Source organism: Odocoileus virginianus, chromosome 7, assembly GCF_023699985.2.
Source record: "Odocoileus virginianus isolate 20LAN1187 ecotype Illinois chromosome 7, Ovbor_1.2, whole genome shotgun sequence".
Classification (NCBI taxonomy): Eukaryota; Metazoa; Chordata; class Mammalia; order Artiodactyla; family Cervidae; genus Odocoileus; species Odocoileus virginianus.
The window spans coordinates 18042908-18070484 of record NC_069680.1 but is presented as its reverse complement, the minus strand read 5'-3'; the positions used below and the strand labels follow the sequence as shown (position 1 = coordinate 18070484).

General features: G+C 35.4%; 1 protein-coding gene across 1 annotated transcript in view; it reads right to left on the bottom strand.

Annotated features, from left to right (window-relative positions):
- The window catches only part of ATRNL1 (attractin like 1), a 751710-nt gene that overhangs the window by 452529 nt on the left and 271604 nt on the right, over nt 1-27577 (bottom strand). The window contains exon 24 of the mRNA XM_070470251.1: nt 25840-25997. Coding sequence (XP_070326352.1) covers nt 25840-25997 — 158 coding nt within the window. The remainder of the gene's footprint in view (nt 1-25839; nt 25998-27577) is intronic.

Below are 27577 nucleotides of genomic sequence, written 5' to 3'. Positions count from 1 at the left end.
TAAAATATTCTGAAACCAAGATATCAGAAATAGTTTCTTAATATGTATTTTACCTCAGTTCTTAATTTCAACAATAAACATTTTTAACTAGACCTGTCTTCCAGGAATTTCTTTCAGAAGGTGACTTAGTTCAGACTATAGTCTTCTCATCTAAACCATATGGTATTGCCTGAAACATTACTTTTTAACCAATGAAAAAAATGATACTGTTTTCAAGTAATCTTTCAGAGTGATCTTTAGCTAATTTTATTCAGACAACAGTAAGACAAATTAATAACAACAAAAGCAACAGTGTATTCATAGTTTCCCTGAAAGTGTATCTCTAGAGGATATGGGACACATCTGACTCTAAACTCTCTAACTGTCTAATAAGAAAGACTTGTCTATAACATGGCTCTTTATAGATAATCAATATGTTCCAACTTGGCTTTGTGGTCATTACTATGAAAAATATGAAAAGTCTACTTAAGTTGAATTTAAACCAAAATTTTAAAACTTTGACCAACAAAATGTAGCTCTACCTCTAAAATTCTCTTTCCTTTAATGATTTTATTCAAGTTATCTAATAATTATTCAAAGAAAATTATTTAAAATCAGGAAACCAATCAAAGTTTCACAATATTCTCATTTTATTAATGCTTTTAAAGTACCCCAAGTGACTGATAAACTGGAATGCTAAATATCAGAGTTAGCTGAAACTACAGCAACAAAGATAATTCATTTTGTCCATTTAATCCTAAATGCAAATTCACATTGAAAACATGTCCAAAATCTAAAACCTGATTTAAAATATGCTGTATTTTTCATTAACAACAATAATGATCAACATTTTGAATATATGATTTGATGAAAAGTTGCATTAAGTGTGCTTAGGAAAAGAAGTAGATTAATAGTTTGATATTTACCACAAAACGTCAGATTTTGTAACACAGAAAAACTGTTCTTATTATGAAGGACAAATTGGTATGTTTGTGTGAAATGTCAGCTTGCCATAAATTCTGATATAATATTGAGATATTAAAAAAATGAAAATGTGAAGAGATGTGTTAAAATGATTGAATTCATCAAACGAACTAAAAGTAAAAGAGAGGTTCTTCAAACCACTGTTGGGATTATAGTCCTTCAAAATAATGATATAAAAGCAGAGTTAAGTAATCCAAGTTAGTCATAGAGTCATATCTCAAAGAAAACTGGACTTGTTCCAGGCAGGCAATTCAAAATTGTATTAAGTCTATCTCTGCATTTTTAAAAATAAAGCAGACTGGTGCTTAAATTACTGAATAAGCTCAACTAAGATAATCTATTCAAGATATTAATAAGCATAAATTTCCTATAGATAATGAATATACTGCTTATTTATAATATAAATTTATATCATTCCTGATAAAGTAATATTTTTTTTAAAAATGCAATTAAATAAAAAATGGATGATTTTTAAAAGAGAATAAAATGCATGATGAACAAACATACTGGCCAATTCTGCATAAATACTATACAAATTACTCTGATTATAAAACCCTGAATGTTGTCTATAAAAATTTAATGACTTTAATTCTTCTTAGAGAAAATACGTGGCTTAGTGAAGGCACTCATAACTTTCCTCCTGGTTTAATGTAAAAACCTAACTATCTTCAACCTCATAAGTTTCTGGTCATTCTTTACCCAGCCTATGAAATGTTTTTTATTTGAAAATGAAGGACTTTTCCATAACTCTACTCCTCAGAATCCTTCACTCCCCCACTTAAATATCCTCACTGTTTTTCCACCACTTTTAGCTTGAACCCCAACTTCCCTGACATAGAAGCAATGATCCTCCAATTTGGGCCCTTGCTTCTCTCTTGGCAGAGCACTGACAGGGCAGGGGTCACACTGCATACATCACCAACCTCTGTGCCTTATTTGCCACAAACTGTTTCCTCCTGCCCTGACACCTTCTTCTCTTCAGTAACTCCTATCCAAATGGTCCACTTCCTGGCACATCCAGATCTTGCATAGTGGCCCTCAATTGTACACCTGTTGTCCCTATCATACACCTTTACTGCAGTACTGCTAAAATACTAACATTTGTTAACGTGCTCACCATTGCCCAGGCACTATGCAGAGTGTTTTTTACACACTAATTTATTTAATCCTCAGAATAAGCCAATAAAGTAGGTAATGTTATTAAATTCATCTTATAGATAGGAAATAAAGGTTTATAGATTACTCAGGCAACAAGCAGTGGAGGTAAAACAGAAACCAACGCATTGTGAAGCTAGTTAAGTTCCATACTTTCCTACCGCAAATTAATCAGAATGTCCTGCAATAATTAGCATAGCTGTCTTCTCTCTCCATTCAGCTTCAAGATATTAGAAGTCAGGTATTATAATGTTGAGCTAAACATTTCTAGTAACCAGCAAAGAGCCTAGTGTTTTTACTCATATGCCTCTGTGTACTTAGTCACTTAGTCCTGTCTGACTCTTTGCAATCCCATGGACTGTAGCCCACCAAGCTCCTCTGTCCATGGGATTCTGCAGGCAAGAATGCTGGAGTGGGTTGCCATTTCCTCCTCCAGGGGATCTTAGCAACCCAGGGATGGAACTCAGGTTTCCTGCGTGGTTTCCTGCGTTGCAGGTGGATTCTTTACCATCTGATGCACCAGGGGGTGAATGAAGTGAATGAATTGCAGTAACTTCTGGAGATTTGCAACTTAATGCTCTAAAGAGAAAGTTTCAAAACAGTTTCATTTTACTAAAGGTCAAGCTGTTCAGGAAAATGATTAGTTTTAAATCAAGAGTAGTCAGTAAAAACACATAGAGCTTTAAATCTACATATTCAGAGAGTAAATTTTCTGTAAGTTAAAGGATATTATCATTTCAAAAACAGTGTTGTTTTAAGTGTTAAAAAATGAAACCAAACCATTACAATGAAAAGATAAAGCCTTGTATTTGTAATGCTACCTGTTCCTGATTATCATTATTAGCATATTTATGAGGTATTCTTCAAGTATCAGGTTTTAATTCAAAGATATAAAATTGCAAGAGTAATGGCTAATATAGAAGTCTATATGCAGTTTATGCTTGTAACACTACCTTCTATAAATTATCTTTTTTTTCCCCCACAACCTAGCTTCTCCCCTATAATTTAAGTGGTGAAAAGGGACCTTCCTTTTATACAGTGATGTTCACTAACCCTTCATCATTCAGTTCTACCTCTTCAAAAACAGGTTTACATCTAAACCCCAAAGAAGCAAATGTAGCCAGTCTTACTAAAGCATGCGGTACTTGCCAAATGTCATTTTTTCCATATATATATACTCCTACTAAATAAGTGATTGAACCATCTGCATTCAAAAAGGCATTAATAGTTGCTAAAGAAACAATGAAAATTATAAAATTTGAAAGAAAAAAGTATTTTCTATACACACCTAATTTTGAAACTTTGAAGGTTAATTCTTATTCTCTTCTCTCCATTAAATCTAGACTAATGGACAAGAATGCAGTGAATAAGGTGCTTTCCATAAGAAAGTGTTTTTAAAACCAATTTAGTAGGTCCCCACAACTGTTCTATTCTGTTGCATTGTTCATTTAAGAATGTCTTCTTATCCTTCCTTGCTAGTCTCTGGAACTCTACATTCAGTTGATTATATCTTTCCCTTTCTCCCTTGCCTTTTCCTTCTCTTCCTCTTAGATTAACAATACAAAGAAAGAGAGGAAAACAACAGGATGGGAACAGACCAGAGATTTCTTCAAGTAAATTGGAGATATCAATGGAACATTTCATGCAAGGATGCATATGATAAAGGACAGAAACAGTAAGGACATAATAAAAGCAGAAGAGATTAAGAAGAAGTGCCAGGAATACACAGAACTAAAGGTCTTAATAACTCAGATAATCATGATGATATGGTCACTCACCTAGAGCCAGACATACTGGAACATGAAGTCAAGTGGGAAAGCATTGAAAGTGAAAAGTGAAAGTGAAGTCGCTCAGTCGTGTCTGACTCTTTGCAACCGTATGGACTATAGCCTACCAGGCTCCTCTGTCCATGGTTCCAGCCAAGCATACTGGAGTGGGTTGCCATTTCCTTCTCCAGGGATCTTCCCAACCCAGGGATCCAACCTGGATCTCCCACATTGTGGGCAGATGCTTTACCATCTAAGCCACCAGGGAAAGCATTACTATGAACAAAACTAGTGGAGGTGACAGAATTCCAGCTGAGCTATTTAAAATCCTACAGTGTGATGCTCTTCAAGTGCTGCACTCAATATGCCAGCAAATAGGAAAAACTAGGCAGTGGCCATATGACTAGAAATCGTCAGTTTTCATCTCAGCTCCAAAGAAGGACAATGCCAAAGAATGTACAAACTACTGTACAATTGCACTCATTTCACATGCTAGCAAGGTAATGCTCAAAATAGTTCAAGCTAGGCTTCAGCAGTAGATGAACCAAGAATTTCCAGATGTACAAGCTGGGTTTAAAAAAGGCAGAGGAACCAGAGATCAAATGGCCAACACTGGATCATAAAGAAAGTAAAGAAATTTCAGAAAAACTACTTCTGCTTCACTGACTACACTAAAACCTTTCCCTGTGTGGATTACAACAAACTGTAGAAAATTCTTAAAGACATGAAATTACCAGATCACCTTAACCTGTCTCCTGAGAAACCTCTATTGAGGTCAAAAAGCAATAGTTAGAACTGCACATGAAACAACTGTCTGTTCAAAATTGGGAAAGGAGTACATCAAGGTTGTATATCCTCACCTGATGATGTGTATCATCAGGTACACATGATGTACCCTGTTTATTTAACTAACATACAGAGTACATCATGTGAAATGCCAGGGTAAAAGACAAAGAAGGGTGAATGCAGAAGAATTGATGTTTTTGAACTGGGGTGCTGCAAAAGACTCTTGAGAGTCCCTTGGACTGCAGGGAGATCAAACCAGTCAATCACAAAGGAAATCAATCCTGAATATTCATTGGAAGGACTGATGCTAAAGTTAAAGCTCCAGTATTTTGGCCACCTGATGTGAAGAGTCAACCCACTGGAAAAGACCCTGATGCTGGGAAAGATTGAGGCAGGAGAAGAAGAGGGTGCCAAAGGATGATATGCTTGGATGACATCACCGACTCAATGCACAGGAGTTTGAGCAGGCTCTGGGAGATAGTCAAGGACAGGAAGCCTGGGGTGCTACAGTGCATGGGGTCATAAAGGGTCAGAGATGACTCAGCAACTGAACTACAACAATAACTTTTTAAAAATTTCAGCTATGTACAATGAAAGATGTATGATAGAATAAAAAGTTATTTTAGTTTTAAAATTCATAATGGAGATTACATAGAAACAAAATTTTTCTGTTTTCTATAAAAATGTTGCAGTCTATAAGATCAAATGATGACTGCAAGTATCTAAAAATATTTATTAGGTTATGTGAATATTTAACTTATATGTAGAGTACATCATGTGAAACGCCAGGCTGGATGAAGCACAAGCTGGAGTCAAGACTGCCGGGAAAAATATCAATAACCTCAACCTCAGATATGCTAATAACACCACCTTTATGGCAGAAAGAGAGGAGGAATTAAACTAAACTTTAACATCTTGATGAAGGTGAAAGAGGAGAGCGAAAAAATTGGTGTAAAACTCAACATTCAAATGGCAAATAGATGGGGCAACAATGGAAACAGTAACAGGCCTTATTTTGGGGGGCTCAAAAATCACTGCAGATGGTGACTACAGCCATGATATTAAAAGTCACTTGCTCCTTGGAAGAAAAGCTATGAGAAACCTAGACAGCAGAGAGACTGCTTTGCCTAAAAAGGTGCGTATAGTAAAGCTATGGCTTTTCCAGTAGTCATGTATGTATGTGAATGTTGGACCATAAAGAAGGCTGAACACCGAAGAATTGATGCTTTTGAACTGTGGTTTTGGAGAAGACTCTTGTGAGTCCCTTGGACTGAAAAGAGATTAAATCAGTCAATCCTAAAGGAAACCAATCTTGAATATTCACCAGAAGGACTGATGCTGAAGTTGAAGTTCCAATAATTTGGCCACCTGATGTGAAGAACTGACTCATTAGAAAAGACCCTCATGCTGGGAAAGATTGAAGGCAGGAGGAGAAGGGGATTACAGAGGGCGAAATGGTTGGGTGGCACCACTGACTCAATGGACATGAGTTTGAGCATGCTCCAGGAGATGGTGAAGGACAGGGAAGCCTGGCATGCTGCAGTCCATGGAGTCTCATAGGGTCAGACATGACTGAGCAACTGAACAACAATGAATATTTAAACAGAATGCATTAAAAATCTTAAGAGATTAATTAGACATCAAAGGAAAATTAATGACTTTAAAAAATACTACTGTAAAGAAGCTGGAACATTTCTTAGAAATATTTTACAAATGAAAAGATTGAAAATGTTCTTTTTTTTTTCCATTTATTTTTATTAGTTGGAGGCTAATTACTTTACATCATTACAGTAGTTTTTGTCATACATTGAAATGAATTAGCCATGGATTTACATGTATTCCCCATCCCGGTCCCCCCTCCCACCTCCCTCTCCACCCGATCCCTCTGGGTCTTCCCAGTGCACCAGGCCCGAGCACTTGTCTCATGCACCCAACCTGGGCTGGTGATCTGTTTCACCCTAGATAATATACATGTTTCAAGGATTAGTTTCTAGAAAATGTTCTTTATAAGCCATATTCTTAGAAAAATATTTTACACTTAAGCTATCTTATCTAATTTAAACTGTTTTGTTGGTTATAAAAAACAGCATTGGTAGTAATATTTCATATAAAGTCTCACCAAACTTCTGCAAAGAACAACACAGTACATATTTTGTGATTTCTGAGCAACAAGGTCTCATTTTTACTACTCAACTCTGACATTATAGCATAAACTTGATATATCTTCCTTCTCTGAATCTCTAGAGCATTTGTACCTATCATAACCAATCTTATTCTGTCACTGTCATAAAAACTTTCCATTCCCCTCCATAAGAATATATTCCTTAAATATTATTATAGTCCTCACATAGACATTTTCTGATTATCAGAACTGATATATAAGTAATTGATAAAATTAACAATTCCTAATGCTATTTCTTGAACCTGTGCTAACAGTTTTAATGAAAAAAGAATCTTAAAAGAAAAGGTTCATTTGAAAATATATATAACAAATTCCTCAATCCTTCAACCATTTGGAAGACAATAATAACAACATCAGATAATCGTGATAATAATGCTATTATTATAATATGTCCTTTGAGTTAATTTGGGAAAAAATTATACAGGGACATCTTTATTATTTGAGTTTCCCTAGTAGCTCTCAGCTAGTAAAGAATCCACCTGCAATGGCAGGAGACCCCAGTTCAATGCCTGGGTCAAAAGATCCCCTGAACAAGGGATAGGCTAACCACTCCAGTATTCTTGGGATTCCCCGGTGGCTTACCCGGTAAAGAATCTGTTTACAATTCAGGAGACCTGGATTCGATCCCTAGGTTGGGAAGATCCCCTGGAGGAGGACATGAAAACCCATTCCAGGATTCTTGCCTGGAGCATCCCCAAGGACAGAGGTGGCTGTCCATGGGGTCACAAAGAGTTAGATACAACTGAACAACTAAGCACATCTTTATTAATACACATCTGTTATAACTTTTACTTTCAAACCATATACACAAGATAAAACTTCCGGTAGACTCCAATCCCTGTTTGTCAAGTAGCTTAGCATCTTTCTGTGCTCAAATGACTCATGTCTTTGTTCAAAGTACTAACACACTTGTGATAAAAATTTACAAACATCAACATTAGGATTCTGTTATTTTTCTCTTTGGTTCTATATAACTTAACCATTATTAGTAAGAGGATATCACCTAGTGTACTATGGAAATTAGATTTGCAAATTGAAGAATGATTCCTAGCATCATTCTCATTAAAAAAATTAAATCTAAATTATGACATCAGTTTGCAGATTGACTTAATAGTGAATTACCAAATTCCATTTACTCAGAAACAGGTAATTTAGATTAAATCTAATTTAATTTAATTTAAATGGTGGTGTGTAAGTGTTGATGAGCAGCATTATTGCAGGAGAATACAAAGTACTTAAGTTCAATGCACTTTGTGTTTTTAAGGTATTAGCATTGCAGTTATAGTAGTAATTTTTTTCTTTTTTTATTGTCAAGATTCAATTTCATGGCATTACAAGTCATAAAGAATAAGGGTTACCAAAATAAAATCTCCCCCAAGAAGCTGATGCAAATCAACTGAACAGCATGATTCCTAACATTACCAAAGAAAAAATTTTCCTGTTTAATTACTACATCATTGGTATATTTATCACATAACACTGCTAGGCATGTTACAGTCACAATTAGGAGTTTTAAAGATGTCTGAATGCTAGTGCTTGGCAATCTAAAACATAAAATACTCTGTTGAAGACAATAAAGAAAATTGTTTAAAAATTAGAATGATTTGCTTTAAATGGAAATGGCTTTCTTAAATATATAAATTGATCAAGTAATATGCTAAATGGCAGAGGTTCCCCCTTCAATGGCCACAGTAAAGTCTGATTAATGTGTACAAGTGGCTACCTACTTAAAAGTGTCTTTCTCTGGTAGACATATTACATATCTGGCAAAACAAAATAATCATCATGATTTCTAAAATTCTATCAGTAAGAATATTATTTATGATACAATTAGAATTAAACCTCTACAATCCATATAACTCAGTAACAGGGACAAAAAAAAAATGGTATAGCACAAAAAAATAGCCTCAGTAAAGATGTTTATTCCTCAAATATGTTCATGAATATTAAATCACGGAGCCAGTGGATTTTGGTGGAAATAATACTTTTACAATAAGAAGCCATAATTTACCTTTTAACTTAGCAAATATTACATTATTTACCCATATGCAGTCTTTATAAGGATTATAGGTGATATAATTCATATTAAAAGGTTCTATTGAATAATAAAAGAATAAAAAAGTTTAAATTTAATGGGATTATTGAGTAAAGGGACAAGAGCTAGGCAAAAACAAAAACATATTTGATATACAGCTTGTAATCAAACATACATTATTATCAAAGGAAACTAGATATTTCAATGAAAATATAATACAAAAACTAATATTATTTCAGTCAAGATTTTATAAAAACATCCAGTTGAAAAAACTTTCCATTTAATTTTACTTTTACCTCAGGTCTAAACAGATGATAGACAGATGTGTACAGATTTATGATGTATTTCATATGATATATATAATATCTCACATTCACTAATTTATGTATATTCATAAAAGTTCACTAGTTAACAAAAAACTTTAAGAGAGTTTGTATTTACCTACTCAAATTGCATTTATGTTTGTATTTCATCAGCTCTGACTTTTCCAGAAAATCTTCTGCCTATCTAAAATATACAAGTGACAGTAACCTTAAAGCGTCTAATGAGAAACTTTTCATTAATCTAAAAGATACCAATTACTAGAAGCATTCTAATAATTAAGTGGTATAAACATTTTCTCATCTGTTTAAAATATAAAATCTTACGGTGTGATTAAAATGATAGAATCATGAAACACTATAGCTAGAAAGCCACTTATATTTTCCCTACAATATTTATGACTGTAATAAAACCTCTACTTAACTTTGTTAAGTGGAGTGCTCACTATAAAGGCTGGAAAACCATTCTTTTGGACAATTCTATTCATTAGAAATTTTGTTTTAACTTGCACTATCTTTCTCTATCCTGGAGAAGGAAATGGCCACCAACTCCGGTATCCTCATGTGGAGAATCCTACGGACAGAGGAGCCTGGCAGGCTACAGTCCATGGGGTCGCAGAGTCAGACACGACTTAGCAGTTATACACTACAGATATCTCTCTATAATATCAACTGACTGATTTTAATTCACCTGTTTAGTGTTCCAGCTGTATGTGTGCTTAGTCATTCGGTCGTTTCTGACTCTTTGCGACCCCCTAGACTATAATCTGCTAGGGTCCTCTGTCCATGGGATTTTTCAGGCAAGAATACTTGAGTGGGCTGCCATTTCCTACTCCAGGGGATCTTCCTGAGCCAAGGATCCAACTTGCATCTCTTGAGTCTCCTGCATTGGCAGGCAGATTCTTTACCACCGCACCACCTGGGAAGCCCACACACATACATACGTATTTCTCTATAATATCTATCAACTGATTTTAATTCCACTCTCTAATGTTCTACAGAAATAATTAAAATTCTAGTCCACATAGAAGTTTCAAAATATTAAACCCTTATTCATATAATTCCCACATACAGTTTACTTCTCTATGTATCCCAGTTTGTCAATGATCCTGTTAATAGGCAGCAACTGTTACCGGATATCCTCTTCAGTTCAATTCAGTTCAGTCGGTCAGTCGTTTCTGACTCTCTGTGACCCCATGGACTGCAGCACGCCAGGCTTCCCTGTCCATCACCAACTCACAGAGCTTACTCAAACCCAGGTCCATCGAGTTGGTGGCCATACAACCATCTCAAACTCTGTCGTCCCCTTCTCTTCATGCCTTAATCTTTCCCAGCATCAGGGTCTTTTCAAATGAGTCAGTTTTTCACATCAGGTAGCCAAAGTATTGCAGTTTCAGCTTCAGCATCAGTCCTTCCAATGAATATTCAGGACTGATTTAACTTAGGATTGACTGGTTTGACCTCCTTACAGTCCAAGGGACTCTCAAGAGTCTTCTCCAACACCATATTTCAAAAGCATCAATTCTTCAGCATTCAGCTTTCTTTATAGTCCAACTCTCACATCCATACTTGACTAATGGAAAAACCATAGCTTTGACTAAATGGACCTTTGTTGCAAAGTAATGTCTCTGCTTTTTAATATGCTGTCTAGTTTGGTCATAGCTTTTCTTCCAAGGAGCAAGCATCTTTTAATTTCATGGCTGCAGTCACCATCTGCAGTGATTTTTAAACCCCAAAATGTAAAATCTCTCATTTCCCCATCTATTTGCCATGAAGTGATGGGACCAGATGCCATGATCTTAGTTTTCTAAATATTGAGTTTTAAGCCAACTTTTTCATTTTCCTCTTTCACTTTCATCAAGAAGCTCTTTAGTTCTTCTTCACTTTCTGTCATAAGAGTGGTGTCATCTGCATATCTGAGGTTATTGATACTTCTCCCAGCAATCTTGATTCCAGCTTGTGCTTCTTCCAGCCCAGCGTTTCTCATGATGTACTCTGCATAGAAGTTAAATAAGCAGGGTGACAATATACAGCCTTGACGTACTCCTTTCCTGATTTGCAACCAGTCTGTTGTTCCATGTCCAGTTCTAACTGTTGCTTCCTGACCTGCATACAGATTTCTAAGGAAGCAGGTCAGTTGGTCTGGTATTCCCAGCTCTTTCAGAATTTTCCACAGTTTATTGTGATCCACACAGTCAAAGGCTTTGGCATATTCAATAAAGCAGAAGTAGATGTTTTTCTGGAATTCTCTTGCTTTTTCAACAATCCAACGTATGTTGGCAATTTGATCTCTGGTTTCTCTGCATTTTCTAAATCCAGCTTGAACATCTGGATGTTTACAGTTCATATACTGTCAAAGCCTGGCTTGGAGAATTTTGAGCATTCCTTTGCTAGTATGTGAGATGAGTGCAATTGTATGGTAGTTGGAACAGTCTTTGGCATTGCCTTTCTTTAGGATTGGAAATAAAACTCACCTTTTCCAGTCCTGTGGCCTGGATATCCTTTATATATTTATAATACAAAGGAATAAAGTTGGATTGTTTTTTTGAGAAAAGATTACAGACAATATATTGGACATGTTAGTCTGAAATGGCTTTTATACATCAAGTGGGCATATCAAGAAGGTAGCTGGATATACAAGTCTAGTGTTGATAAAATAAGACTGGGTTGAGGTATCAATTCATTTCAGTCACTCAGTCATGTCCCACTCTTTGCAATGAATGGACTGCAGCACACCAGGCTTCAGGGTTGAGTAATAAATTTCTAAATAACAAATTAATGTGCCCTGGAGATTTTCAACATCCCTTCTACCACTTATAGTTATTAGGTATGACACAGACTGGGGTCTACCACACGTTCCCATATGCAGTACTTTTCAGAGCAGCCAACTTCCCTAGGCCCCCAAATTTCAAATAAGCATATTAAAACTTAAGGGAAAATATGAACACTTTGTAAAAGGAGAATCAGGAAACATTTAAAAAAATAAAATAAGTAAAAAAAAAAGCAGAATGAATGGATATATGAAAACAATAAAATATTATGCTAGAAGAATAGATTGAGAAGCAAGAAGAAGGAGAGGAAAAAGGAAAATTTGAAATAAAAGCTAAATGGTTTGGAAGATAGAAACACAAATGTGATCAAACAAATAATGAGAATCTGAAAATAGAAAGAATAATGAACTTAAAGAAGTATTTGAAGATAAGGTAGATATAATTCCTTGAATTAAAAAAACAAGATGATAAAAATCCTTCACCTGTACACATTAGAGTAAAATTAAATAAAATCAAGTATAAAACAAAAATTCTTAAGAGAGAAAACACGAAGTTTTAGAGAGAAAGAGTATATCACATAAATAACAAGAATTAGAATGATGTGGCATTAATTTTTATAATTTAAATCTAAGTTTATATTTTATCAATAAAAGATATATCTAGTTTATAAACCAGCTGAGCATTACTTTACAAAATCTGAAGGTCATTTTAGTTTCACATGACTACTTTTAGTGACAATCAAGAATTTTGCATTTAAATAATATTAATTACAGCTAACACTGATTAAGTCCTAACTAGAGATTTTGACATGTATTATTTTTTTAACCTGCAAAACTACCCTAAAACATAGTGGTAGACAAAATTCTAATATGGCCTCCAAGATTCCAGTCCTTGGTGCACACACCCGATGTATTCTTTCTCATGAATCTATGAAAATGATGGAAGCTACACCATTAATCAGGTTACATTTTATGGCAAAGGTGATGGAACAGTCACTCCCATGATTGTTACATTAATTCAGACTCCACTTTAATAGACTAAAGAGAAAGATTTTAAAAAAGAGAGATTATTCAGCTGATATTAAAGAGGCACCACCATGATTCTTAGAGGGTCAGTAGGCAGGGAATGGCAGTCAGCTTCTAGGGGCTGATAACATACAACGACTGAAAGCAGAAAAAAATGTGGGACCTCAGTCCTACAACTTCAAGCAACCGAATTCTGCCAAAACATCTGGGCACAGATGAGAGCCTGACAGACACGGTGACTGCAGCCTGCGGAGACACGGAGCAGAGGAACGAGCCTGGCCCGCTAACACTGATGTTCCTCATGGGTGTCGTGTTCAGCTGATAAACTTGTGGGTAAACACTATTTAGCCAGAAAGCTAATAAAAGGCAGAGCCTATTATCATTTCCAGTTTTGAAAATGAAGAAACTGAAGTACTGACACTTAAAAAAGACTCCTTCCCAATCATACAGCTCAAAAATGGAAAATGGAAAGCTATAGTCTGATTTAGGATCTGTGTTCTCAATACCTACTCTTCAGTGTCATGAAGAACGTAAGCAGCTGTCACCGGGAGAGGCTGATAAAAATATTCACAGAAGACTGGCAGTGATTAAAAAAATACATATTATATATAATTTACTTTGCACCAGGTTAATTAACTGTGTATTTTAAAAATACAGGAAGTCTCCCTTCTCACTTCAATAACAATTGTATGATTTCCTCAGTGAAATCTGTAATATTTTCCTAATATAGGCAAATATCAATTTCAGAAAGATACTTTTATTCCCTAGATAATTATATATTTTGGGCAAGGTCACCTATGATAGCATATATTTGCTGATATCTGGTCACTAGAAAAAACCTCCTGCCCCAACAAGGATTTTTTTATTCAAACATTTGTTTTCTTATTGAGGTAGAGCACGCTAGTCTCAAATACTCCAGTATGGAAGCTAAAAAAGCTTGTTTTGTGAGATATTTTTTCTTCCACCCTTCCAGTACAACAATGCAATAGACAGGTGACCTAAATTTGCCAGACTCATTCACCTATGATTCTCAGATCTTGACTGAGTAATATGGAAGAATTGAAAAATCCATGAGACTTCACTCACTACAGTAACCATGATTAGGCAAGAATGTAAAGCACTTCACACAACTGAAAACTGGGACTAAGAGGTTTCTGTCTACTGTAAACTGGATTACTTATTCCCTGCTTCACATTGAAAGTAGCATGTTATACTAATATTTTCCATCTGCTTGTTATCAGAGACAGTTCCTACTCCTTACAAAAATTTTTATCTAATAAAACTACTATACAATTTCATTTTTGGAGGAAAAAAAAAGGTTTGGTTTCGTTTTATAAGAACCACATGTGGTCACTTCATTCCTAGCTTTTTAAGGAATGTCCATGCTATTCTCCAGAGTGGTAGTATCAATTTGCATTCCCACCAACAGTGTAAGAGGATGCCATTTTCTTCAAACCCTCTCTATGTAGACTTGCTGTGATTTCTCCTCGGGAGAAATAGATTACTCATCTCTTAATTTAAAAACTATTCATTGAATTACTTCACCTAAGCAATGAGGACGGTTTCTATTGTAACAGAGTTCTGATGCTGATAGGGGATAAATAAGTGAAACAATAATTACAACAAAATGTTATATGCTGAAGAATCTGCCAGTTTAAGAGAAGAGTCGTCTATAAGAGGAGGTTATATCTGCACTGGGGCAAAGGCTAAGCAATAGTTAGGAAGTTAAGACAAGAAAAGTCATCAACAGAAACAAACAAACAAAAAACGAGAGTAGACAGATGTTAGGGGAACTGCAAGTTAATTTGGTACAGCAAGAATTAGAGATAACAAAATAAAGAGATGTTACAAAAATAAATGGGTCAATCCAGCAGGAATATTAGCCAAAGTAGGAAAGAGTGCAATTGCAAAGAACAAAATCAGAGAGTATTGAAACAAGAAACTGAAAAAATCACCAAATACAGTTGGCAATTCCAAAAACATTCTCAATAATTGACAGAAAAGGGTGAAAGAAAATAAGGGTACAGAATACTGAACAATACTATGCACCAAACACTCAACTAACATTTAAAGAATAACAAAAAATTGCCAAGTGCACTTGTTTCTCTAAATAGATATGGATTTTCAGCAAAAGTAACCATATTCTGGGTAAAAGGTAAACAAGCAAAACTCAAAGCCAATAAATATAAAATATTAAAATCATACATAGTTCCCCACCTCATACATAGGTCCCAAATTTGGATTGATAGTCAGGAAGCACCTAGCCTCACTAGGAATCGAAAATTCGGAAGTTAGACGGAGCTCTAGCTACAAGAGCATCTCTGAGGTTAAAGGATTACTCAGATTGGAACTACAATGGACTTTGTTTTTTTCCTTTGGTAACGCTGGCTCTTAGTGGACCAGAGGAGACTCTTACTGGTGTGGTGATGCTTGGAAGGAACATCTCTGTTTCATGTCCTATTGGTCTTAGTGCGGTCAGGAATAAACTCAGGGTCCTGCACAGGCACTCAGGTGATGAATGCTTCCCCCAGCGGTTTAGCCTGGGAGGCATTCCGGAAGGTTACTCTGATTGCACCCCAGGTGGCATCAGAGGCAAGCAAGGTTTTAATGGTGAGGAGCTGGACGTCAGTCAGGGATGCCATCAGGTCTACCCCTGGTGCATCTCCACCCCATCTCGGTGATAAAACTGGGAGGGCCGAGTAGGTCACCTGTCTCAGTAAGGGACAGACTAAGTCCGACCAGGGAAGGAAAGCTTTGGTGTAAAGTCTGTCTACACCCCCATCTAGAGCAGGGAGGGACGCCTCCAGTAGAAAGATGGCGCTGGTCGCTTTTTTTCTCTCTTACAGATGGGAGCTAACAATTCCAGCCTCACTCCTTTGAACTGTATCCTGAAAAACTGAGATAGATTTGATCCCCAGGGACACACCTGGTCTTCCTATGTGATGCTGCATGGCTGCGGTACCCACTGGAGAATGGCGAACAGTGGCCAGTTGGAGGGTCTCTTAAGTATAATACTGTTTTACAATTAGACCGGTTCGGTAGAAAACAAAGGAAATGGGTAGAAGTAGCATATGTGTTGCCCTTTTCTGTCTCAGAAATATGCCAGACTTGTGCCCTAAGGGTATAGATTTGGGTGTGACTCCTTTGGCTCCAGATATCCACTGTAAGCTATTGAAATGGGCATAAGGACCAAATCAGTCTTTAGATAATCTGTTACAACTGGCTCAGACAGTCTATTAAGGTAGGGAATATGAGGAAAATAAAGAAAGGCAGAAAAAGACAAAGGAACAGGCGGAAGCCCTCACAATGGCTATAAGAACTATTCTTAAACAGCCTGAGAAAAATGCCCAGAGGGACCCAGGTGAAAAGGGATGGGCTTGCTATTACTGTGGAAAGGAGGGGCACCTCAAGCAGGATTGCCCTCAGGCATCTAAGCTGCCCCCGGCTCCATGTCCATCTACAAAGGACCACACTGGAGGAGAGACTGCCCCCAGAGGCATAGGTTTCAGGGGTCAGACTCTCAAGACCATCAGGACTGAAGGTGCCCGGGGGTCCCCACACAAGTTCCCGTCCTATTACACCTGAGGAACCCCAGGTATTAATAACTGGGGGGGTGGGGGGCGGCAATCCATCGATTTCCTTTTAGATACTGGGGCAACTTACTCTGCGCTTACTGAAGCCCCTGGCCCACTTTCATCCCAATCCGCTTCCATAATGGGACTGTCTGGACGAGCCAGTATTACTTCAGTGTTTCTATAAGTTGTGATTGGGATTCATTGCTTTTTTCACATGAGTTTCTGATTGCGCCAGAGTCTCCCTCACCCCTACTGGGGAGGGATATACTGAGCAAGGTCCATGCCTCTGTTTTCATGAATATGGAGCTTTCCCTTTTTCTCCCTTTAATTGAACAAAATGTAAATCCTAGAGTATGGGCTGATGGAAAATCTGTGGGTCGAGCACAAAATGCTATTCCTGTAGTTGTCAAGCTCAAAGACCCACACTTATTTCCACATAAGAAGCAGTATCCACTGAAACCTGAGGTTAAGGAAGGGTTAAAACCCATCATCGAGAATTTAAAGGAGCATGGACTATTAATTCCCTGTTAACAGTCCCTGCAACACTCCTATTTTGGGTATAAAGAAATCAAATGGTAAATGGAGACTAGTTCAAATTTATGAATAATAAATGAGGCTGTATTTCCTTTACAACCCATGGTGCCTAATCCTTACACTCTATTGTCTGAAATTCCTGAAAGAGCCAAATATTTCTCAGTAATTGATTTGAAAGATGCCTTCTATTCAGTGCCTTTGGCAGAGGAAAGTCAATTTCTATTTGCCTTTGAAGACCCTACACAGCCAGTTTCTCAGTTAACCTGAACAGTTTGCCCCAGGGATTTCGTGACAGTCCTCACTTATTTGGACAAAGTTTGTCATGGGATCTACAAAACTTTAATAGCTCTGAAGTAGTGGTGTTACAATATGTAGATGATATTTTGCTCTGTGCTGAGACAGAGGAAGCTTGTTCACGAGCCTCAGAAGATTTCTTAAACTTTCTGGCAGGCTGTGGTTATAGGGCATCAAGAGAAAAGGCTCAGCTTTGTCAACAATTTGTTAGATATCTGGGCCTAAATCATATCAAAAGGGACTAGGGCCATAGGCCCTAGAGAATAAAGCCATAGAGAATTAAACCTATACTAAATCATCCCCTCCCTATGATTTTAAGATAACTGAGAGGATTTTTGGGAATCACAGGCTACTGTACAATTTGGATTCCGGGTTATGGGGAACTTGCCCGGCCTTTATATAAGCTTATAGCTGAAACTCAGCAGGCCCGAACTGACAAACTGGTTTGGTCTCCAGATACTCAAAAGGCTTTTAAGGTTCTTCAGACTGCCCTCCTGCAAGCTCCCGCTCTGAGCTTGCCCACAGGGTCGGAATTTAATTTGTTTGTCACTGAAGGAAAGTTATGACCAAAATAGATAGCATATTAAAAAGCAGAGACATTACTTTGCCAACAAAAGTCCATCTGGTCAAGGCTATGGTTTTTCCAGTGGTCATGTGTGGATGTGAGAGTTGGACTGTGAAGAAAGCTGAGCGCCGAAAAAATGATGCTTTTGAACTGTGGTGTTGGAGAAGACTCTTGAGAGTCCCTTGGACTGCAAGGAGATCCAACCAGTCGATCCTGAAGGAGATCAGCCCTAGGTGTTCATTGGAAGGACTGATGCTGAAGCTGAAACTGCAATACTTTGGCCACCTCATGCGAAGAGTTGACTCATTGGAAAAGACCCTGATGCTGGGAGGGATTAGGGGCAGGAAGGGAAGGGGACGACAGAGGATATGATGGCTGGATGGCATCGCCGACTCGATGGGCATGAGTTGGAGTAAACTCCAGGAGTTGATGATGGACAAGGAGGCCTGGAGTGCTGCGATTCATGGGGTCGCAAAGAGTCGGACACAACTGCGCGACTGAACTGAACCGAAAGAAAAGGTATGGCCTTGGGAGTTTTGACGCAACCCTGAGGGCCTCTGAAGGAGTCTTTTCGGCCTAGAAAAGAGAACAACAGTCTCAAAGGCCCCTTGCTGAATCATCTAACTTCAGAGAAAACAAAGCATAACTTTAGTTCAACCCTGATGCTCCAGGCCAGTTGCACCTATCTGGGACTTATCACCCCCTGCCCAACAGCAAGTGTCATCTCAACAAAAGAATACTCAAAATATCCCGCCCGATTGACGTTTCCCTTATCGCTTCCACGAACCTCCCTATAAGTATGAAGCCTCCCTGATCCCTTTCGGAGCTCAGCTTAGGCCGACTGTGCCCCTCCTTGCCTGAATAAAGGTAACCTACTTCTGTTGAGGTCATCTTTCCTTTTCTGCCTCGCGGGAACTGTACCTTACAGCCTCACCAGCAACCTATTGCTTATCTAAGCAGAGAATTAGATATAATTTCACATGGGTGGCCCCACTGCCTAATATCATTGGGGCAGTGACTTTATTATCACCTGAAGCTTTAAAAATAAGTAATGATTAAAACCTTACTGTACTGACTTCTCATGATGTGAGTGGAATCTTAAATTCTAAGGTTAATATTTAGATGACAGACAGTAGGCTTCTTAAATATCAGTCATTGTTGTTAGAAGGACCAGTAACTAAGCTTAAAGTTTGTGGAAATTTAAATCCTGCCACTTTCCTTCCTGAGAAGGAAAATGAAACACCTGATCACGACTGATCCCAATTCCTAACTTTAAACTATGCAGCTCGGGAGGATCTAATGGATACCCCATTAAACAATCCTGACATGGAAATATTTACTTCTGCTGACTCCAGAAATCCTGAGTCTGCCGTTAGAGCCTCAAGACAATGCCTTCCTGTCCTGGGCTCACTCCTATGCTGCATTCCACAGTCAGTCTAACTGCTGGGCCTGTGGAGTGCTCCCCTAGCCATCAGTGAAAGGCTTCCTGTGGTGAACATCTCCACTTCAAGGAAAGGACTTTTTCCAAGTCTGCAAATACCTTCAACAACAATCACATGTGATGCCTCTTCTTAAACTGATGACATCTAAAGAACACTAAGATGGACTGATGTAACTATGGGCATAATGTGACTTTTCATTTTGATTTTAACTTGGTTTAATGACTATTTTGCCTAACGTCTATCACTGTATAATGGGGTTTTCTAACTGTCTAAAAACTTCTAACTTACAAATGGTTGTCCAAGCTCCTACGAGTGCCACGGCCTCCTCCAACTATTACTTGGGGCCCTTGGATCAGAGACCCTCAATATGAGGGTTAGGAGAATATGCTGCCTCAACAGATTAAGAGACCACACCCCTAAACAGCAGGAAGTAGTTATGGAATGAAAATGACACCCCTTTCCCTTGGCAACTTAATTCTCCTAAAAGAAAAGGGGGGAATGAGAGAGTCATTTCCTAGGTAGGTTGATAAGAAGCCTAGGGGTCCCCAAGGAGAGAGGGGTCTGGAATTCTCAAGGAGGAAGAAAGGACAAACTTTTTTTTCCCTCTACATTCCTTAGGATTATATAACAATAATGTATCCTGCCTGAGGACAGTCTCTGGATTAAACCTTCTGGCTAATCCTGTTATCTTAAAATGTAAACTATGGGAGTAGGTCTGGTGAGGTCTTTACAACCTCCAGATATACTTTGGATTCATTAGAGAGTATATAACTCCATTGCTAACACTAGCAAGGGGGTACTCTTTCTGCCTCCTTCTGATGTCTATGTCAGAAGCTTTCTCTAACTCCTTTATACTTTAATAAAACTTTATTACACACACACACACACACACACACAAGAATAACAAAAAATTGCAAAATACACTTGTTTCTCTAAATAGATACGGATTTTCAGCAAAAGCAACCATATTCTGAGCAAAAGGTAAACAAGCAAAACTCAAAGCCAATAAATATAAAATATTAAAATCATACATAGCTTTCTCTGACCACAGAGAAAATTAAATTAGGAAATAATAAGAGGAACACACATCGAAAAAAACGAAGTATTTGAGAATTAAGACAACTTTAAATGACTCATGAGTCAAAGAGTATATCATAAGGGAAATTAAGAAATATTTGGGGGTGAAAGAAAATGAACATAAAACTTTTCAAAATTTGTGGAATGTGCCTAAAGCAATGCATTGAGATTAATTTATAGCATCAGAGGCATATAAAAGAAGAAAATTCAAAAATCAGTGATATAAACTCTAACCTTAAGAAACTAAAAAAAAGTGAATTAAGCTAAATTATTTAAAATAAACTATTTCATTTTCAACTGTTATATAAGCAGGCATAATTGTTGTACTACCTTTTGTTGTAAGATATCAACCTACTATAGACAAGTAAAATAAATACCATTTATCTTAAATGGTATGAGAAATTGTATAAGAACTTAAACAGGTGAGATATATGATAAGAAGATTAAAAACACTCTTACATACCAATGATGATGGTGGTGCTGAGGAGGGAGAAAATGATGACCACCTATCTACTGCTTACTGCAATTACTTACTATAGTACAGGTAGGGTTCTATTTTACAAAATTATGTCATTTAATTATCATGATAACCTTATGATATAGGCACTACTGTCTTTATTGTATAGATTGAGGTAGCTGAAGTTGAGGCAAGGAATAACTTAACTGAGGTCACAAATGGGAGATGGACAGATTGAACAGAAATCAGAGAAAAAAAGTAGTTCAGAATGAAAAAAAAAAAAAAATCAGTGAGAAACGCCACAGAAACCTGAATAGCATAAGGACTACGCAGGATCCACCAGCATGGTAACTAGGACATTATTACTGACAAACTGACTGATATGGCTTAAAGCTGCTTGCTACATCCTAGCTGTCTGATTTTCAAAATACATGACATAATACATATAAATCGTAGCAGCCTATCATTACAGCGATGGAGAAAGGTGACAATTTTCTGGAATTTTAGAATTGGTTTATAATTGTACTTATAGTCTGTTTTCTGCTCTTTTAAACTATAAATATGTATATCTAAAGGAATTTGTGCTCCAGTAAGTGGAAAAGATGTCATCAATTTCTGCTTAAAATTATCCTTTAAAAGAGAATATTAAAAATAATACTATAATATTCCAATCCAAACAACCACTTTAAAATTTTCTCATCAGTTCATAAAGAATCCTCCTGCCAATGCAGGAAACGCAGGTTCAATTCCTGAGTCAGGAAGATCCCCTGGAAGAGGAAATGGAGACCCGCTCCAGTATTCTTGCCTGAAAAATTCCATGGACAGAGGAGCCTGGCCAGCTACAATCCATGCAGTCGCAAAGAGTCAAACATGACATAGAGACTAAACAGCAACAATGACAATTAAGTACTACTTCACTGGACTGTTAAATAGCAATCTGTTTTCATTAATTTCATACATTCTGAAGCTACATTTTAGGCACATACAGATTCAGGATTGTGCCATCTTTCCAGTGGGTCTGTTACCTCTTCATCTTGGTGAAACATACCCCTTTAACTCTAGCAGTGAGTCTTTGCTTTAAAGTGTACTTTGTATGATTCAGTTTTCTTTTAGTCTACCATAATTTTGGTATAATTTTACTTTCAATCATTTTGAATCATTGTATCTAAAGTGTATCTCCTTTAAAAATTATCAGTATTTTTTCAACCCTGTATGACACATTTAGGCTTCTAACTGGTGTGTTTAGTCTACTGACGTTAATATAGTTACTGAGATAGCTAGGCTTGTATTTATCATTTTACTATTTAATTTTTATTTGAACCCTTTGTTATGTACCTTTTTTCTCTTTTCACACATTCCTGTGAGCTCATAAAACATTTCTATTCATCAACTCTTCTCAATCAACTTGTTATTTCATTCTTTCCTTTATTCTTCTTTAGATTTACCCTAGAAGTCATAACAATAAGAGACTTAAGATTTGTTACATTTGCCATGTCATTGATATGCTGACACCTTAGACTACTTTAGGGTTATTTACTCCCTCACTCTTCACATTACTTTCACCATCTATTTGTTTTTCTACACATATTTTAAACTCCATGAGCTATTTTTTAATCCAATTTTCATTTAAGTTTACCTTTTCTGTTACTTTTCTTTGCTCTCAGGTTTCATTGATTATATCTGAGATCACTTTAACTCCTGCTTTATGTTCTCCCTGTAGTATTTCTTTTGACTCCAAACTAATATCAGTAAAATCCTTCAGATTTTGTTGGAAAATGTACCTCTTTGACCAGACCAATCATCCTACATCAACACTTTTCTATCCTACAAGCTGTTTTTCAGTAACAAACAAACAAAAAAAGTTATTTGCTCTCTAATGAAAATTCTTTAATTAAACTCTGAAAACCCATCCTTCTTGCCTAGAATTCCTTGCCATGCATCAGGTCCTGAACTTCTATTTTTCCTTCAGTATTTTGCTTCAATATAACTCTCTTCAAGATTTCCTGCTTCAAAACCACCTCTGTAACAGTAACAAAGGTAGGATATACAATTTAGACACCTCAACTCACAAATAACATTCACATTGATGTTAACCAAAATGAATAGCTCAGAAAATATTTCATAACATAAACAAAACTAAAATAATGTCCCTGAAACTTCATATCAATATAGGAGAAAGTCTTTCCCCGTTTCTGTCTGAGATAGCTAAATCAGAATTCTATCAATCCAACTAGAATAGAATTCAGTCTATATACTTTGTAAAATAGAACCTAGAGACAGAAAGGGAATAAGCCAATTCAATAATTATTTATATAACGTGGTATAAAGAATGAATTAAAGGGAAGCATCTTTAATTTAAGATGGTCATAGAAGGAGACACTGAGTTCTTGAGCTTCCCAAAGACAGTTCCATTGGATGCCTTGCTTTTTAAGTCTATAACATCTTGTGTTACTTCAAAGCTAATTTAAAGTTGAATTTCTTTACCTATAACTGAGACAATGATGATTAAGATTTTTCAAGCTACTTGACAGTGGAGAATACTTTCAGTACTATTTCATCCCCTAGCAAAATATCCTGTCTGTGCCTGAAACTTAAGAAACATTTGCTGGATAGTATAGCCAAAAATTTATATAAGTGCACAATATCCACCATTACCATAGGAAGCACTACTTTTTATTAGCCTTTGACTGATTAAATACAGAAGATACTGAAGAAATAACAATCATTATCAATTCTCTTTATTTTCTTAATTTTTCAGAAATACACAAAATTCTATTATCACGCTACTAAGATTCTTCTCATTAATAGCAAAATTAGATTCAAATTGGATCAAACCAAAGTACTTTTCTGCTTTCTTAAGTATCAATTAAAGTCTCTCCTTATTCATGCAATACTTTTAAATTTGTGATCTGTTAAATCTGTTTAAACATACATAGAAACATTATAACTGAAAGTACTCAAAAGAACTGTGATATAAAAAAGAACACTCCCAATTTATTTTGTAAGGCCAGTAGTACCATCCTACAAACTTAGTAAGACTGAACGAATAGAAAACTATAGACTGATTTGCCCCAAAAACATAGGCATAAAAATTCATAAAATTTCAAAAGTTGAATCCAGCAATATATTAAAGTTGTAATACAAAATGACTAAGTGGAGTTTACCCCTCATTACCAAGATTGGCTCGTCATTCAAAAATAAATCAATGTACTCAATTCTATTAGCAAACAGATCTCAATTAAAATAATTTTATTATTTTACACTTAAAAACAGAAAGCTTATTATAGTTGTATAAACAAACACACATAATCATAAGCCTTAATAGTAACATAACATATTCCATAGGATTGATATAATGATTTTACTCTAAGAGTAGGAATTAGGATGTACCTTTCTGGACCATCATAGTTATTTTCAACATTTTATTACTTTGGGAAAGTGGGATATTTTAATTTCATTATAGAAATTCTGGTTTAGCTTCTAGAACACACTACTAGTATGATCTCAAAGGAAAATCCAATTTAGAAAGTTAATTTCTAATCATTAAATATTCATGAACATTCTAAAGTGTGGAATTTGCTTAAAAATAAAATATAATTAGATAACCATGAAATAAAGGGCAGGAAACAATCAGAAATATAGCAATTCTTTCAATTTTAATTACTATTTAATAAGTTCATGGATGAGACTTTTATCACCTTCAATCATAATCTGAATAAAACAAATGAAATCTGATTAATATTTCTATATAAATCATAAAAAAATGATGCCTCCAGCATCCTAAAGGTCAAAATTCTAAAAACCCATAAGAAAACATTTCTGACATATTTTTACTATATTAACATCTAATTCAATCACAATAAAGAAGTAAATTTATCAAATTAATTATCATTACTACTTACTGAGTAGTAATTTATACTAATATTTCCTGAAAAAGTAAGTAATTTTCTTAATTTAGACATGAAATCAACTTTACAAATCAAAATTTTTCAAGCAAGTATACAATTTTTAACAGTCACAGTCTTCCCACAAATCACACAGAAACTGATAAAGCATGCAAAATTTTCTAGTCACGAATCAAAAATGGTCATTTATTAATAAAAAAGAATAGATTATCTGTAATTTTTTTAAAGATCACAAAACATAACGGCTCAGCGTAGGGTCTGGCACACATGAGCTATTTAATAAATTAATCTGAACTCAATCTAATCAAACAATCATAAAAGAATGAATAAATAAATCTAAACATTTTAACACATAGATATTTCCTTCATAAAAGAATAAATTAAGAATACACACCTGGACTATTTTAAGATAGTAAGAATATCCTAAATGTCCCTAGCAATAAATCAGAAGCCTTTAGCAGTCTATCACTATACACAATAAAAATAAAATATACAACATATACAGAGCATATAAAGAAATCAGTAGTGAGAAGTAGTGAGCCTTAAAGAATTAACTGTAAGGTACTGCTAGTTCTAAATTTTTCACGATGATTTGAATTATGTGCAATATATAATAAAGATTGCTAAAAAACATCAATGATTTCAAAAGGGATTGTAAGAAAATAATATCTATTTAACCCTCAAAGAATGAAATCAGTCAGAAAATATAAATGTCATAGTTATTTCAAGTTCTGATACATTTTTTAAGAATATAATCACACTGAAAAATTATTACATACTTATTAGTACATATTCAGTATTATTTGTTCAAACATTTTTTACAAAGACATTAATCATCACAGACACCCACTGTATCCTTTCTATGAAGGATCAATACATGCTTCACATTGTGCAAAATATAGAAACCTTTATCACCTCTTTGAACAAAAACAGCATTCTTTTTCATATGAAAATATTCAGTGGTCATTAAATACTATTAACACTTACCTGTATTTTAATAGGCCATGAAAAGTTGCTGACATATACATAGAATGTAATGTTTGGATTGCTTCTAAAGTTAAATTTTTCGTAGGAAAAACTGTCTCTGTATTCTTTTATATTAGTCTTGGAAACTATAGGAGTCTCCTCTCCAGATATTGTTCCAGCTAAAATGTAAATAATAACAAATTTAAATAATTCATATTAAGGAAACATATCTTTATTAAAGTAACATTTACATATATATGATATTTACTTAATTTTTCTAACTGTACTTATAAGGACATAACTATGCAAATAAACTCATGTTTATAATGTAGAATGACAAGGAAGAAATAAGATTTGTCATAAATATAATGGAAACAGATTTAGTATAAAAACTATTTTTTAAAATAATACCAATTATTTTAAGTGCTACATACTAGGCACTGACTTAGAGACTTTATGTCCTATTCTAATAAAAACTTTATCCCATAGGTATTGGAAACTGAGCCTCAGAAAGATTAAGACATTTGCCTCAAGTTTATAGCTACTGAACAGTGAAGTCCTCTTTGGAACTCAAGTAATACATAGCTTCAGGAACTGATGTTTTGCTACTTATTTCTCCACAGAGTCTTTCAAAACAAAATATGTTTCAATCCAATTAAAAAACGGAAAAGAAATCAATTTTCTTTTGTTTACCACGCATTGAACCATTACTATTTTGAATAAAGTGGGAGGAGATATAATTTAAAACATGAGCTAAAAATTCAATTAGTTAAACACATATTGGGTACTCAATAAATATTTAGTGAAATTAACCAAATGGAAGAAAGCCCTTTGCCTTAAAGATAAGAACAGTTAGGATACTGAGCAACTGAATTATTTTCTAACCGATCATCTGTTCCAAAATTACCATGAATGCTTTTTTAAAATGCAGGTTTCCTGGTGACATCTTCCAAACTAATAAATCAAAATATTGAAGTTTGGTTTTGAGAATCTAAAAATTACAAGTAATCTCTTGCATACTGAAGGCACTGTTCTAAAGTGATTACTGAGGTTTTATATATTTTTGTTGTCAAATTTTAAAACTCTTGTAGGGTCAATTTGTTATACAGAATTTCACATTAACAGTACAAGTTATCATGAACTCATAGTTAATGAAATTTACAATGTCAAGATTTCACTATATGTTTACACTATTGTAACAAAATATGTACATATGTATCTAAAGTTTTCAATTCTTATATATGTAAAATAAAAACTGGAATTGCAAAGACCCCTTCTCATTTGAATTATGTTTCTATTATTCTATTCATACTTATTAAAATAGCACATGATTTAATAATAAGAAATCAAATATGGATTTCTAAGGATTCCTATATTTTCTTTAAAAGTTTCCAGTGCTTTTATGCAACAGTATATCCTTTATATAAAAAGTAGAAACCAATAGCATTTCTTTAAAACAGCAAGCATACTTTTTCATAATCCAACATACAGATTTGTATTTTTGTATTTCTTAAAAGTGAGCAATTTCAATTTATAAACCTTATTATGTAAGAAATATTAAGTGTAGGGTTTTTTAACCCTCTCTCAGAATCAAATCCAACAATGATAGGGGGTATAAATCCAAGCTTAAAGGTAATAGGTAAGTTGGTAATTTACCAGCATACACAGAAATAATTTGTTGTTGTTGTTTTTAATTTGTTGTCTTATATCAATATTAAAGTTATTAAATTTATAGCTTCAATGGTGAGTCAAATAATTG